A 17,275-nucleotide genomic window follows, 5' to 3' on the forward strand; every position below is an offset into this window, starting at 1 on the left:
ATAAAGGCAATGAGGAGAAGAATGCCTTAAAAAGCCAAATTTGCCAGATGGAAAAAGAATCTCAAAAGCTCAATGAGGAGAATCATTGCTTCAGAATTAGATTGGAGCAAATGGAAGCTAATGACTTTATGAGAAATCAAGATGCTGTTAAATAGATCCAAACAAATGAAAGAATAGAAGGCAATGTGAAATATCTCATGGGAAAAAACACTGACCTGGAAAATAGATCCAGGAGAGATAATTTAAAAATTATTGGACTACCTGAAAGCCATGATCAAAGTAAGAACCTAGAAATCACACTCCAGGAAGTTCTCAAAGAAAACTGCCCTGTTGTTTTAGAACCAGAGGGGAAAATAGAGGTTGAAAGAATCCACCAATCACCTCCTGAAGATCCCCAAAAGAAAACTAGGAATATTATAGCCAGGTTCCAAAATTCCCAGATCAAGGAGAGAATATTACAAGCAGCCAGGAAGAAACAATTTCAATATTGTGGAAACACAATCAGGATAACCCAGGATCTGGCAGCTTCTACACTGAGTATCTCACCCTCCAGGAGAGTAGGGAGGGAAGGTAATGAAAGGGGGGATGATGGAAGGGAGAGCAGGCTGGGGGGGAGGGAAGTTGGAAGCACCCACTTTTGAAAAGGTACGGGATCAAAGTAGAGAATAGAACAAGTAGGAGGTGGGATAGGAGGGAGGGAAATATAGTCAATCTTTTACAATATATCCACTATGTTATTGTTTTGCATTAGCCACACATGTACAACCTATACTGAACTGCTTATCTTCCCAGTGAGGGTGGGTGACAAGTGAGGAAGGGAATGAGTCTGGAATTCAAAGTTTTAAAATCAAGTATTCAAATATATATAATTAATACTATTTTACATGTAATTGGGAAATAAGATATACAGGCACTGGGGCATAGAGATTCACTGGAAAAGTCAAAAGGGGTATGGGAGAAAATATGGGAGAAAGCAGATTAGAGGAGGGGATAAACTGTGGGACTGCTATTTTGGGGCAGTGGGTAGGGGAAAAACGGGGAGAAAATTTGTAACTCAAAATCTAGTGGAAATGAATGATGTAAATCATAAGTTAATAAAGCATTTGAAAAAAATAATTGTTAAATTAATACATAAAGTTAGGAGTTAGTTTTATGAAAAAATAAGTAATTATTTAATAGAATTTTTTTTGAAAGACAGCAGGAAACCAAATCATTAGTATCAAAAATGAAAAGGATAAGTATACCACTAAAGAAGATGAAATCAAAACAATTAGGAGTTATTTTGCCCAATTATATGTTAATAAATTTAATGACGTAAGCAAAATAGAAGAATATTTACAAAAATATAAACTGCCTAGACTAATAAAAGAAGGAGTAGAATATCTAAATAAACCTATAGATGAGCTTACTATGAAAAAAGCCTTAGAACCAGATGAATTTACAAGCGAATTCTACCAAACCCTTAAAAATCAACTAATTCCAACATTAAATAAATTACCTGGAATAATAGACAAAGAAGGAGGCCTACCAAACTCTTTTTATAAAACAAATATGTGCTGATATCCAAACGAGGAAGAACAAAAACAGAGAAAGAAAATTATAGAGCAATTTCACTAATGAATATGGATGCAAAAGTCCTAAATAAAACATTAGCTAGGAGACTACAATAATATATAGCAACTATTATACATTATTATCAAGTGAGATTTATACCAGAAATGCAGGGATGGTTTAATAGGAAAACTATTAACATCATTGATTATACCAATAATAAAAGTACCAAAAATCATATGATTATCTCAATAGATGTAGGAAAAGCTTTTGACTTAAAAGCATAGGTAAAAGTGGATTTTTCCTAAAAATGATAAGATACATCTACCTAAAATCACCACCAAGTCTTATTTATGATGGGGATAAACCTTCCCCGTAAGACCAGGAATGAAACAAAGATATCCATTATCATTATTATTCAAAATTGTATTAGAAATACTAGCAATAGCAATAAGAGAAGAAAAAGAAATCGAAGGAATCAGAATGGGCAATGAGGTGATAAAACTGTATCTTTTTACACATGATATAATGATATACTTGGAAAATCGTAGAGATTCAACTAAAATGATAGCTGAAACAACGAATAAGTTTAGCAAAGTAGCAGGATATAAAATAAACCCACATAAATCAGCACTGTCTATATATCAGCAACAAAAAACCCTGCAAGAAGAGTTAGTAAGTAAGAGCTATCTGATCTAAAATAAGTTGAGACAGCATAAAATATCTAGGAGTATATCTGCCAAGAGAAACCCAGGAACTACATGGACATAATTATAAAACAATTTTTACACAAATAAAGTCAGATTTAAATAATTGGGGAAATATTATTTGTTCATGGGTGAATAGAGCTAATATAATAAACATGACAATTCTACCAAAACTAAACTACTTATTCAATGTCATCCCATTAAAGCACCAAAAAAGAAATTACTTTATTAAGCTAGAAAAAAGAATAATAAAATTCACTGGAAGAACAAAAGGTCAAGAATATCAAAGGAATTAACAAAAAAAAGTAAAGGCATGAGGTTTAGCCATTCTTAGTTTAGCAGATCTTAAACTATATTTTAAAGCAGTAATTATCAAAACCATGATACTGGTCATGAAATTGAAAGGTAGATCACTGAAACAGAGCAGCCATATCATAAGTAAATTAGAAGAAAATGGAACATATTACCTAGCAGACTTATGGATAGGAGAATTTGTGAATAAACAAGAGATTGAGAGTATTGTAAGATGCAAAATGATAATTTGATTACATTAAATTTAAAAAAATTATACAAATAAAACCAATGTTGTCAAGATTAGAAGGGAAGTAGAAAGTTGGGAAAAAAATTTATAGACAGTTTCTTGGATAAAGGTCCCATAATCTCAAATACATAGAGAACTCTGTCATATTTATGAGTCATTCCCCAATTGATAAATGGTTTAAGTTTTATATGAACAGGCAGTTCTTCAATGAAGAAATTAAAGTTATATATAGTCATATAAAAATGCTCTAAATCATTATTGATTAGAGAAATGTATATTAAAACAACTTTGAGATATCATCTCATAGCTATCAGATTGGCTAAAATGATAGAAAGGGGAAATGAGGAATACTGGAGGGAATATGAAAAACTGGGACACTAATACTTTGTTGTTGGAACTGTGAACTAATTCAACCATTTTGGAGAGTGTAATAGCAAGCAAAGAAGTACTTCATACCTTGTTTCAGCTACTTAAGTATATAGTACCCTGTTTGAGTTCAAGTGTCTTTGAGCCTTGCCCTGATTATATCAAGCCTTTGTTAAGAAACAGAACTTTTGAACCCCACAGTGGGAGGCACTTGCTGATGTAACAGGAAGGGGCTGAATAGGGAGGAGCTAATGGCCATATATAAGGAGAAGCCCAAACTAGAAAAGAGCAGAATTGAGAATGGGAACTTTGTGGTGACTGGGTACTCTGTCTCTTCTGTTTGTGTTGATTTTTGTTTGCGATACTTTGTACAGAAGCCCTACAACTTTACGGGAAGCCCTGAAAGAGGATTTTCTTGTTGTCTGTTTACAGAAGTCCTGGAGTAGGGATTTGGAGGTCCTGGTACTGTACTGACTCTTTGTGTTGAGTTCTCAGACCTTATATATGGGTCTGTGTTGATTTCACAGGCAGATAGTGAATTGATGATGGTGCTGGTAATGTGAATGAATGTTGTTTTGGCTCTGTTAAGCTTTGTCTTCCCAGAAACAGAAACTGTGAAGGACTTGAGGTGGACTGGACACTGTGAGCTTCAATATGGAACTGGATGAGGATCTGAGAGCTGCCTGCCTGTGAATCCAGGGAGCTGGACCCATGGAAGAAGAACCATGGAATCTGGAAGCCAGCCTTGAGTCAAGATGAAAAGACCTCTCCTTGGGTTCTTAGTAATAACTGAGAAGATCATGATTTACTGTGGCCCAGGGGTGGGAGAACTTTGTACTCTGCATCTTGTACTTCTTAAGGATGATTGAGTTAGGGACTTACTGAATGATATCTTTTGTTGAAAACTATGTGGCCACTTTGGTGAAAATTATGTGACCACTTTAGTGATAAGTTGTTAGTAGATATAAGTTGTTATAACATTGTGAATGCTGTATTTTGGTTTCTGTGAATGTTTTGCTTTAGTTTACTGCTGAATAAATAGAGAGTTCACTATACTATGTGATCAGAATCTTAAAGCTGTTCACAGCAGCAGTCCTCTGGAAAGCTGCTTGTGCTTGGCTTTACAGATAGCAATCTGGAATTAGGCCCAAAGAATTATAAAACTATGTATACTCGTGTATACTAAGAAATACTAATAATAGGTCTGTTTCCCAAGGTGATCAGAGAAAAGGGGAAAGAACCTCTACATTCTAAAATATTTATAAGCAGCAATCTTTGTGACAGTGAAGAACTAGAAATTGAGGGGATACTCATCAATTGGAGAATGACAGAACAAGTAGTTGTGATATAATATTACTATGCTATAAGAAATGATGAACTAACTGATTTTAGAAAAAACATGGATAGATTTGCACAAAATAATGAAGAGCAAAATGAGGAGAACTAAATGTAATTTGTATACAGTATACAGTAATAACAATATTATTTGAAGAACAACTAAGCTATTCAGAGTGACAGAAATACTCAAATCAACTACAAAGGACCTATGAAGGAAGATGCTATGCAACTCCAGAGAAAGAACTGACAGACATATGCATAGTATGGTTTTCTTTCTTTCTATCTAGGTATCTATCTATCTACCTACCTGTCCACTCATCTATCTCTGTTAAAAAGGAGCCTTCTCTAGGGTGGGGTGGGGAAGGAGGGAAGAAGATAGTTTGGAACTTGAAAGGTAACAAAAAATAAATTTAATGAGATGTAGTCTAATTTACCTTGAATGTAGTTTTATTTTCAATAATGTCATGTTTATTTTCAATAATGTCATGTTTATAGAGTCAGTAGCATAGCACTACCAAGATATCTCAATGCAACAGCATAAGTTCTAGTCAGTATTTATCTTTTTTAAGGCCACAGAGTATACTTCTTGCCCTTCCTATAGGTCATCAGTCACAAAGGAGACCAAATGAGAGATTGTGAATGGATTAGCACAAACATGTCACTCTTACTGGGAGAAAAAAAAGAAACAAAAACAAAAATAAAACCATATGCCCATTTGATTCTTTATATAAAGAACTCTTTATAAAAAGATGACATGTACAAAATGCATTGTGAGCTACATAATGGAAATGACATAAAGATTTGGATTTTTACTGCATTTTTTTCCTGGACATATGTTTACTTTAGCATTGAAAAGTATTTCTCATTTTAAAGTTTTAATTGCAGTAGCAATTATTTAAAGGGTTATATAACATTTTTAAATGTAAAGAAAATGTTGATGCTACATTTCAGATCTATCTTTTAATAACCTCAAAGATTGGATAGAAAAACTATGTTCCTCACAAAAATGCTTCATTTTACATTGGGAATGTAAATAAATTACATTGTGCATTTGGGAAATAGAACAGTATTTTTAATGACCTCAAGTGGCTCCCTGACAGAAAGGACCATCTCTTTAACACCAAGATTCTACTGGGAATACAATATGATAATATCATGTGGTTGTTGATCACAATTTCCAAAGAATTAAAATTGTAAGGCACTGGAGATACACGCAGTAGGCATTAAGTTGACTATAACATATATTATATTATATATAACATAAATGGGGCACAGGAGAATAAAAGATATCCAAGGAATAAGTAATCAAAAAACAAGATGAATCAGTCCCCCAGTGAGAATAAGACATAACATACAGATGATTTAAGTGCTGCCTGGTAACTATATAATTTTAAAAGACTTGGAGGAAAGACATTTGAAAGTTCCTTTAATGAAAGGAAGACAGAAAGGTATTGACAAAATCTATGCAGGATGAAGTTTGGATGGGTTGTAAACTACATTGTGAATAACCATGGGATCATGTAGCCATTGAAATATTGGATGTCAATATTAAATTACTATCTCCAGTTTGTAATATGGAAAATGATGAATACTGAGAATCTCTGAATTATTGAATCTAAGAAATGGGAGGGATCTTAGAATTTACCTAGTCTTATAGTATCACACTCAAACAGAAACAGAACACTGTGAGCTGCATATTGACTTAGAAAACCATAAATTTACGTTTTCTCTATGTCGTCAATTTTATTTTTTTTGTTAAACATTTCTCAATTATATTTTAATTTGGTTTGGGCCACACTCAAGAGTATTGCAGATTATAGGTTTGATATCTCTCACTTGGTCCAGCCCCTTGAGGGAGGCTATATGCAATAAATTCCAATTTACCCGATAGACAAACAAAAAAAAGCTAAAATAAGCATGTTTTTCTCTAAAATATTATAAAAATATACTATTTTGCTTTCTTAATTATAAAATTACACAATTGATAAACCATGCGTCTCATATATAACCTGTAGTCAATCAAAACCTTCAGTGAGCTAGGATGCCCTATTCCCAAACCTTTGTATATATAATGTATTATTTTTCTACACACATTGTGCCAAAGGGCACATAGAGTTAATCCTGTATCAAAAAAAAAAGTATCTAATTCTAGATTTCCATTTTCTCCATTGGTATCATCAATGTTAATGTTATGATAACTTCAACTAGTACACATTAAATAGTCTCAAGGAAAAATGCATTGTACATTTATAAATCATAACCATTAAAATGTGCTCGGGCATTAAGAGAAATTTTTTTTAAGAGTGACAAGTCAAAGGAAATGAACAGGCAGTTTTCAGAGGACAAAATTAAAGATATCTATAATCATATGAAAAAAAGCTCTAAATCACTATTGATTAGATAAATGCAAACCAAAACAACTCTGACATACCATATCTCACTGGTCAGATTGGCTAACATGACAACACATGAAAATGATAAATGCTGGAGAAGATGTGGTAAAATTGGAACAGTAAAGTATTGTTGGTGGAGTTGTGATCTAATCCAACCATTCTGGAGAGCAATTTGGAACTATGCCCAAATGGCTATAAAAATGTGCATACCCTTTGACCCAGCAATACCACTTCTAGGGCTGTATCCCAAAGAGATCATACAAATGGGAAAACGACCCATATGTACAAAAATATTTATAGCAGCTCTTTTTGTGGTGGCAAAGAACTGGAAATCAAGGGGATGTCCTTCAATTGGGAATTTTAACAAGACAAGTTGTGTTATATGAATGTAATGGAGCACTACTGTGCTATAAGAAATGAGGAGTAAACAGACTTCATAATAACCTGGAGAGACATATAAACTGATGCTGAGTGAGGGGAGCAGAACCAGGAGAACATTGTACACAGTTACAAACACATCATATCTGTGATGACTAACTTTGATAGACTGGGCTCTTCTCAGCAATGTAGGATTGTAAGATAACTCCAAAGGACTCATGATGTAAAAAGGCTACCCACATCCAGAGGAAGAATTACAGAGTCTGAATGCAGATTGAAGCAAACTACTCACTCTCTCTCTTTTTCATTTCATTTTGTTTTGTTTCTTCTTCCTCTTTCATTCCAATGGTTATAATTCTTCTTTACAACCTGACTAATGTTTAATGTGAAGGTATGTGTAGAACCTATATCAGATTGAATGCTACCATGGGGGTAGGGGGGGAAGGAGAAAATTCGGAACTCAAAAACTTGTGGAACTGAATGTTGTAAAATAAAAGTAAATAAATTTTTTTTAAAAGAGTGACAAGCTAGCTGTTATAACTTCAAGTATAAGGGAGAAAAAGAATGACAGTACCCCTTTAACTAAACTATTCTTGTGTGATTTATTGTTACAACAATTGTTGTGAGGCTTAAATGAGTGAGAGTAACAAAACAGAACAAAAAGGAAAAACCAGTATTTTGATGTGACTTATATACCTTATTCACAAGCACCATAACTTTTCCAGGCTGTGATGCTTTTTTCTTCTTATCTAAGTGGTCCTTGGCAATGTAAACGGCTACTCTTGTTTTCCCACTTCCTGTAGGGAGGCATATAATAATATTCTTTCCTTCTAAAGCTGGTTTGGCCACTTCCATTTGGTAAGACCTGAGGACCAGTTCTGGCTCAGGAGATGCTCTTTTCTTCTGATCCTCTTGGTCTGAATGAAGTTAAATTGGGGAGGGGCAGAGAGGGGAGAGAAAAAAAGAAGGGTCAAATGAGGTATACTAGTAAACACTGAATGAGATATGGGCCTCGTCTCCCATATTCCTTTTTGTGTACAGTCTAATTCAAACCTCTTCTTGCTCTGTCGCACAGATGGAGTTTCTGCTCTCAGTTTGCATTTACGAGATGAAAAAAAAAAGGAGCTTTGGGTCAAAAAAATTATTTCAATATCATTCCCTTTAGAAAGTTTTAAAGACCATCTGAGTTTAACAATTGTTAATACTGAATCTATTTATGTATTAATTCTCAAAGAAAAAAACAGCCTCATTGAGATGAAGTTAATACTGTTCCAAGTTAAATAAAAATCCATCCAAAGTTTTATGAAATCGCTAGAGAAAAGTGAAATTGTAGAACTTATCAGTATTATATTACATATGCAATAAGCGCTCTCTTTCTACCACCAATGATTCCAATAAAACCAAAGAGAATCCATTAGCCTCAAAAAAAGTTGCTGATGATTCCATTTCAAAATGTATTTTAACTTATTTTGATAGTACTATTTGAACGGTAGGAAAATTCACACCAAACAGTGCTTAGTAATAGTCATCTACTAACCCTGCAGGAAGTTTGCCTTCTGTATGAATGAATACAAACAGATGCATTACATTTAAACTAACATTGGATCATCTGTCTGATTCATTTAATTTCAGTATCATCAAATTCTCATTCTAGCCCACCAGACTTTAAAATGCTATATTTTGAGTTCTTTTTATGCTTATTTTGCAGTTAGTTAACAATTATTAATAATTCATTTAAATTATTTACATTAAAGTGAACCCTTATCCAAGAACACCATTACTTCTTCAAAAAAACCTCTTTATAGATCACCAAAATACTAACATTTCACTTATTTTAACTACATTCATCACTTTTTAAAAATACTTTTTGCATAAGAACTAGTACATTTGTAAGAGAAGATATATTTTAAGCAGTGTTTAACTTCAAGATCAGTGTATTTACTTTTGCTAATTTGCTGTTTGAGCTAGACAGTTTGTTAAAAGGTATCAACAAGATCAGTTCTCTTTTGTTTTATTTCAATCTGCATACATTTTTGCACAGATTAAAAAAATGCTGCTTCCATCAAAATAGTTACATGTATTTTAAAATTTATTTATAAAATTGTTCCTCCTGTTGTCTTCCACTCTTCCTACCCAACTCATGCTACCCTATCTGTGGATATTAAGATTCAGAGAAAGACATAGTGACTTTATAAGTCTTCTTTCCCAGAAGGGAGCATAGATCATATTGATATAGAATGTGATTGGAGGAATAGAACTTGGAGAGCATTGAGTTCAACCCCACATATTTTATAGATGAAATTCGGTCTCAAAGAAAGTTATGCGACTTGCCCAACTGTTCAATTTCTCAGGTCCTTTTCTAATTTTAACACCATATGATACTCTTGTTTATTATAAATTCTATAAACCAATCAAAGCGGATTTTTTTTTACTGCTCAAATAGTCAGGTCTAAGTGTCATTCATGATTTTTATAAAAGCTTTCCATTTATTACAGTCCCTTTGAAGACTATGAAATGTGATGAATAACTACTAGTAGAGGAGGCAGGGATAAGAGGTGTATTCAATGTTTATAGAAAACCTAAATAAGAAGCCCTGCTTACTTAGGAATTACCAAATGGTCAGCTTGATTCTTACCATATATTTCCTTAGGTGAGTAAGAAAGAATTTCTCTATATAGTCAAAAGTAGAAGAATTTTCATCCCTCTTTGGTTAAAAGTAGAGAATTGAGCAGATTTTCATTTAACCAAGATACTAACCAGTTTCCTTTAAAAAAATCAGTTTGAATTTTGCTTCATTGTGGGTATTTTAAAAAAATTCATTTGATTCCCTTACGGAAAGTTAAATCAATTAATGAAAATGACATTTTAAATGTGCAAAGATTTTGAAAATATCCTCCCCCTACAATAAATATTGAGTCTGAAAACATAAAAATCATCTTTCTTTTAAGAATTCTATAGCTTGTAAATGTCCAAATTAAAATAAAATATTCTTTAAATAATAATATGCGACTGGAACCACACCATGTGGCAAATTTCAGCCTCAAGTTGATTTTGACAGCTGAGTTATTCTTGAAGAAAAAAGGTCTGTCACTGCATGTGTTAGAAATCCAAAAAGCATAACTCCACCTAAAATAAGTAATGATGGAAAAGTACACCATTCCAGCTGGACAGGCTGAAATGCATTATCTACAAATCTATGGGGAATAATAGCTACATATTAAGCAAATATTTAATGCTAAAAATATTAAGATTTTGTGAGAATCATTTTAACCCAATATGAATGAGTCAGAAATAAAATTGTTATATGTGACAAGGAACCTTTACAAAAGAGCAACTGGTTATATATATAATACACATATATATGAACAGGGCTGCACTAAGTCCTGCTCTGATGCCTCATCCTGGGGGTGAACCAGGGTTCTCAAAGGTTCCTCAGAGAGCAAAAACTCTGGTAGCTTCTACCATGTCAGAAAGACTTTGAGTACAGTCCTAGCAAACAGACTGTGTCCACTTTTCAAGAAGGTCCACCCTAGCTATGTATGAGAGGCCTATCACCAGTAGAGCTGGCCATTTGGTAATGAAATTTTTTGACTTATGAAACCAATGAAACAAAGATAAACCTCAGTGCTGTGTGGCTAACCTTCTGCTTCTTGTAGTGATGGTGCCAGTGTTAGGAAAGAGGGATCAAAAAGTATGCTTAGAATCACATTGTTTTGATACTATCTAGAAATTTTCTACTATGTTGGTATTCTAAATGTGATATTCTTGATCAGTGACTAGCTAGGCATGCATGGAGAATGGATCAAGAGGACTGGCACTCTTGGGGAAGATGAAGGGACAGTGACACATTCTCAGGGTGTGCCAGCATATTACTGAAGGAACTAAATTGCATTAATATTTATATTCTTGCTATAAATTAAATCAGAAGGAAAAAAGGTGGCAGCCAAATGGAAAAAGGGCTTATACTTTCTCCTTGGACATTCAAATAAAAGAATTGGTATAGTTGATTTTGTTCTGTGATCAAATATAACAAGAAATATTTCATAGGACATTTCATTATCTCATATTGATGAGCATATAATAACAGCAACAATAATAACTAAATTTATATGTGCTTCAAGGTTTATAAAGAATTTTACAAATATCTCATTTGATTCTCATAACAACCCACATGATAAGTGCTATTATTATCCCATAATACAGGCGCAGAAACTGAGGTCTAGACAAGTTAACTGACTTACTCAGAGTTACACACAACTGGTAAGTGGTTAAGGTGAAATTTAAACTTGTGTCTTCTTGACCCCAAGGATAGTACTATCTCCTCTGTGTCATCTAGCTTACCTGCTTATGAAAAGTATTTTTTAATTCACCAACATTGGCTTCAGAGGATGAAGATGTACCAAAATTATAAGAAAGAGCTCAATAAGATGCTTTAAACTATTTCAATATATAATCTGATGCTCAGAAACTTCGATACAAAGATGGGAATAAGCAAGGAAGATATAAAATATATTGGAAAATACAGATCAAAAATAAGGAATTAAAGAAGCCTGATACTCATGGAAGGCTTATGTCTGCATATCTTCTTCAAAGAGAGAATTAGTAGGCACTAGACATAGCAAGCACCAATTAACATTGAAAAAATGATTTATTTTAAGATACAGAAGATAAGTGATATGGAATCATTCCTCAATCAACTTTGGGTTACATCAAACACCAAAGTGTTAAAACAAATATCAAAATTAGTAAAAAAAAAACTAGAAAACAAAAAATCAGAAAAAAAGATATAGCATACAACTGAAACAAATCAGTCCAGACCTATTCAAATTAGATAGGAGATGGAGAGAAGGATATAGACACAATTACATGGTATCTGAATACAGCAGTTTAAGCAATATAAATCAGCTGTGAGGGGAAAAAAAAACCCAAAAGGCCTAAAAACTATCTTTATCCCCATCAAACGTTTCACTTCTCAAGTAGAAGATATGGTTACCATAGGAAATATGGGTTTAAAATAGAAATTTGTTCATAAAATCTCCCAAGGAAAAATGACAGATTATGAGCCTCATTGCCTAATAAAATGGAGGAAAACAGCAAAGGGTAAAACCAATTTGAAGAAAGTTTGGAAACAGATCCAACTAAGAAAAGTCATGCAAGAAAATTTCAGTATGAAAATGTAATAACAACAACAAACAGAAGAAAAATGGAAAAGATCTGTGAAAATTTTTCTAACAAACTTTTTTTTAACCATCAAGAACAAGTCAGCCAACAAATCTAGTCTCTAACATCATGGTCCCTGATGTATTACTGTACTAAATGTCTACATTTATATAATAAACTATTTTCCAATCTATATATAATTTTTCAGGAAATATATCAAGGGCATCCTCAATGTGGGTATTAGGAGGGGACAGATATACTGCATACAATATTCCATGATATTATATCTTATCATTATATTATATCTTTACCATTATTCAGTTGACTGGATGATGCCTAAGATATAAGATCCCACAAAAAAAATGTGCCATTTTTTTGATCATTAAAAAGGCATTTTACTCCAAAACACTGCCTTAAAGGTTATCTTCTAACAAGGTGTTTTCCATTGACACATTAAAATTACCCAAGATTTCTTGAAAGGTATAACAGAGATTCTTTGATTCTTTGACTATAAATATCAAGGTTTGATAAAACAAAGAGATTTATGCCCACCAAACATGTTTGTTCCTGTCACAAAGGAGATGCAGTCCAGTGTCCAAGTTGAAGAGAGCTTTTTCTAGACAATGAGGTCCCCCAAATGCTCCTGTTTTCAGATAACACTGTTCTTTGCATCAAAGCCCTGGAACACTGTAAAGACTCCCAATGACTGAAAAGTTTAGCCTTATCCCTCGTGCAGAAAAAGTCAAGACGATGAAGAATGTCTATTGTCCAGATAATGACATACAGTTAGACTAATAATAGAGATTATCCATCAGTGTAAATATTTTGAACAAACAGTAAAGTGGATGAATAATAGTTAAATTCAGAATTAAATGAGGAGAATGGGATCATTTGCTTTTAGTAAACTACAAAGTTCCTTTTATAACCTCAAACTTCTCCCCAAAATAAAGACTCATCTTTTTATTTTTTTTGAGGGGGAGGCAAGGCAATTGGGCTTAAGTGACTTGCCCAACGTCAAGTGTCTGAGGCTGGATTTGAACTCAGCTCCTCCTGATTCCAGGGCCAGTACTTTATTCACTGAGCCACCTAGCTGCCCCAAGACCCACCTTTTAAAAAGCATTATTTTACCAGTGTTGTTTGGCTATGGGTCATGGGACTCTAGGGTCTCTCAGGAATTAATTAAAAACAAGTATTACCCAGTGGTCAATGGAGGGACACAGGATATGTACAAGAAGACTGCAACATATAACAAACAAGGAACTATAAAGATGAACCATTAGTAAAGTATGTCACCAAGGAAACATGCTTGCAAAATAAGGTAGGCTGGGAATGTGATAAATTATTTCTGAAATTCCTTCTTATTCTCAATCTGTGATATTGTTATCTAAATAAAGACAAAAGTGTAGCACCTATGAATGTGTGTCTTTACTGATGAGGTTAAAGAATAAACCCCAATTCTTGTCTGAAGTAAGGGGAAAAAATAGCAAATGTAAGAATCTACAGATCATTCTTTTCCCATCCCCACAAGGAGACTGTGAACTTCTTTAGAGCAGGGACTGTTTTTTCCCTTTCTTTGTATCTCCAGTATTTAGGATAGTGCCTGGCACAAAGTAGGTATTTAATAAATGACTGTTAGTTGACTAATTGGCATTTTACAAGTATGTTTATGATTGGATTTAACAGGTCTTGCATTTCAGAACAAAAAATTCAAACATTTCTTCATATCTCTAGGTCATCTAGGAGACTACCTTGAATACTATAAATATAGTAAATATTTCTTGAATGAATGAATGTTGTTGAAGAGTCCTTACTTAGATAAATAATAATAAGCCTAAGGATCAAAAGCTTAAGGAGAATCACAGTCCATGAAGGCACTTAATATATGTCACTGTGAAATCTAGTTGGAAATGAGGCTTGTTATACAACATGAATAGCATTTGGTAAGATCTTAAATAATTTTCTTCATTAAACTATTAAGCTAAGCCTACTACCTAGTGAGAAAAGTTTACAGGGATCCATGAAACCTTGAGGTAGTTAGTTCTACATAACTCCTTCTAAAATAAATTGTTTCCACTGTTATTCCTCATTCCTAATAAATGTACCCATTCAACCTCCCAATGACCTACTTCCTTCACCCTTGTTCACAACCTAATTGACCTAGATATTATCATACTGTAATATACAGGGAGTCCCCAAAAAATCATAGTGTAGTTTACATAGCTTTAATAGCTGAAATCTGCACAGACTTTTGGGATACCCTGTAATGTGTCCTCTTCTATTTTCTTTCCTTATTCAGTCCACTAGGAAGCTTCCTCAGATCTACTCCCCACATCACTATTTCACTTGATGATATTATTTTCCTTGAAATTCCCTTCAGTGGAAGTGATCCTCTCATCTTCCTTTATGCTTACAGACAAAAACTATCTGCATATTTCTTACTCCCATCTGGTAAGGCCAGAGCACTACTGCTACATTTATTCAATAACCTCTCCATTTTGGAACATAAAGCTATCTGATTATACCACCCTATTCTCCATCCACCCACTTATTCCTCATCCCCAATCTGAAACAATCTCCCCCCCCCCTTTTAGCCCTTTGACATTATTAGTATGGTGACCCAGGAAGTACCAACCTCAATTTCTGATGGTAGGTACTCAAAATATATGATTTAAATACCTACTTTCTATGCAATTTCATTGGTATAGAGAACTCCCAGGCGTGGAAATTCCATCTACCATTGCAGGTTGGCACTTCTCTTCAACTTGTAGTCTTAGAGAACTGACCAGAGCACTAAGACCCTAAGCAACTTGCCCAGGGTCACAGCCATTATATATCAGAGATGAGATTCCAACCCAGCTTTCCTTGGTTCTAGGGTCAGCTCTCCTTCTACAACAGCACTCTTTTATCTAATAATGGGAGTGAAATTAAATAAGCCATAATAATTTATATTTAAGTCATACTTTAAATGATTTAAACCACAATACCCCTGACGTGAGTCAGGTAGTAAAAGTACTATTATCTTCATTTTATAGACAACAAAATTGAGGTTGTTACCTGCCCAAGTCATCTAAGTATATGCCAGAGCCAGGATTTGATTCCTTTTGAATTCCAAATTTATTTCACCACCACACTGCCTTCCACAGGGAAATGTACATAGTAAATATCAAATAAAAAATACTGAACTGAATTCTTTATAATTGAAAATAAAGATGATTTTAAATTATTATACATAGTTTGATATTCAAAATAATTTCTCCTACTGTGATTTTAGAGGTACAACTATGAGAAATGAAACATGATCAAAAGAGAGTATGAATCTCCTCTTGATATCTTTAAGAACAATGTACAATTATCTTTCTGGGACGATTCTAAATGTTGTCTCTTCAGTCCAATGTTTCTGTGATTTCTCTGAAAATCCCTTCAGTTTTGTATTTATGGGATTCTTTTGAGAGCTTGGCAGGGAACTCCCAAATATACACAGATTCTTTATTCTGTTTCTCCATCACTAGGCTATATAATCAAAAAGGACTGGAATATTTCATTTCTAATGTGGCCACCTTCCTAACTCCAAAATAGGAACAGTAGATAAATTTTACCAGTGGTCTTCACGTAAGCCTTTAAAATATTTTCCCCTATACCAAATGACCAAATCATTTACAATTCTTGTTTCTTTTCCAGAAATATTTACAAAGAAATGAAGTTCTTTTTCCTTTCTACATGTCCTCTGTGAATATGCATTTTTATTATATTATTATCTACAAAACCACATACATTTTACTCTCATTAGCCAATTCTTTATTAATTCTTGGATTAAAAATATGCCCCTGGGCATTTGGGCACATGTACAAAAAGGAATACAGAATCCAAAAGCATTAAATTAAATTATAACAGATTTCATAAATAAAATAGCCATGACTCTATGGAATTTAGAATGTGCCAGACCAAAAAGACAGGTTCTGAATCTAAATTAGATTATTTAGTTCTGAAAGACTTTTGTAGGTTACACTTCAAAAGAAGGTATATGGCAAAGTTCCAAAACGACTTCACAGTGAAAAAGAATTGTTTCACTTCCATAAATACACTAAGTAGGGTATAAGCAGCAGCCCCCACTCTTCCTACTATATGTTGTCTTATTTCACACTTTTTAAGGTTTACACAACAGTTATGCGGTACCTGAATCACTTCCCATGGTGCCTGAAACACTGCCCATGTTGCTGTTATGTCCAAGACTTTCATCTAAGCAGCTGACACTTCCTTCTGCCAAACTTGTGTCTGATTCTGCAAAGGAAAACATTTTAAAATATTTTTAAAATATTTCCAAGCGTAAACGTATTTTTAACTGCACACCTCTACAATACACAGTACATACAGTTCAGTGTGAGTGGTGAAGGCACACCCAAAAGAGATATTGAAAAGGAAAGGTAAGAGTTTCTGGCCAGCTACATTAAAAAAAAAAAAATCACCACTATGGGCAAGTAGCTGCTGGATGGGGAAACAAACATTGACTACCACCATGAAATAGTGGTTTCTTAGTAAGTGCAACATAGTGCACACCCAACACAGGAAAGTAGAGAAGATCTAATACCGTCATCGCAATGGGAATTACTAGGGCTGGGCACCTTTTTCTGTCTGCAAGTTTTGCCTCAAAGGGAATGTTTGGATTTGATATTGTCTTATTTATCAAAAGATTCTCTGAAACTTACTGGATTCTATACATTTAAATTTTGCAAGATATTAGTTAGTCAAGTCTAGTAATATACTGATCTACTATGAAACTACTATAATTAGACAATAAAGATTCAATCTCAAATAACCAAAATGAATTTCATTTGCTTTTCACT

General features: G+C 33.7%; 1 protein-coding gene across 5 annotated transcripts in view; it reads right to left on the reverse strand.

The window, feature by feature from the left end:
• IFIH1 (interferon induced with helicase C domain 1) overlaps positions 1 to 17,275 on the reverse strand; it is a 109,739-nt gene that overhangs the window by 40,543 nt on the left and 51,921 nt on the right. For all 5 annotated transcript variants that reach the window (XM_069080322.1, XM_069080321.1, XM_069080320.1 and 2 more), the window contains 2 exons: positions 16,608 to 16,712; positions 7,971 to 8,191 (listed from right to left, as the gene is read on the reverse strand). In XM_069080322.1, coding sequence (XP_068936423.1) covers positions 7,971 to 8,191; positions 16,608 to 16,712 — 326 coding nt within the window. The remainder of the gene's footprint in view (positions 1 to 7,970; positions 8,192 to 16,607; positions 16,713 to 17,275) is intronic.

The sequence above is a fragment of the Petaurus breviceps genome, unplaced genomic scaffold (genome assembly GCF_028583685.1).
Source record: "Petaurus breviceps papuanus isolate PSGF00001 unplaced genomic scaffold, PetGlider_PUasm1.0 91133, whole genome shotgun sequence".
NCBI classification, from domain to species: domain Eukaryota; kingdom Metazoa; phylum Chordata; class Mammalia; order Diprotodontia; family Petauridae; genus Petaurus; species Petaurus breviceps.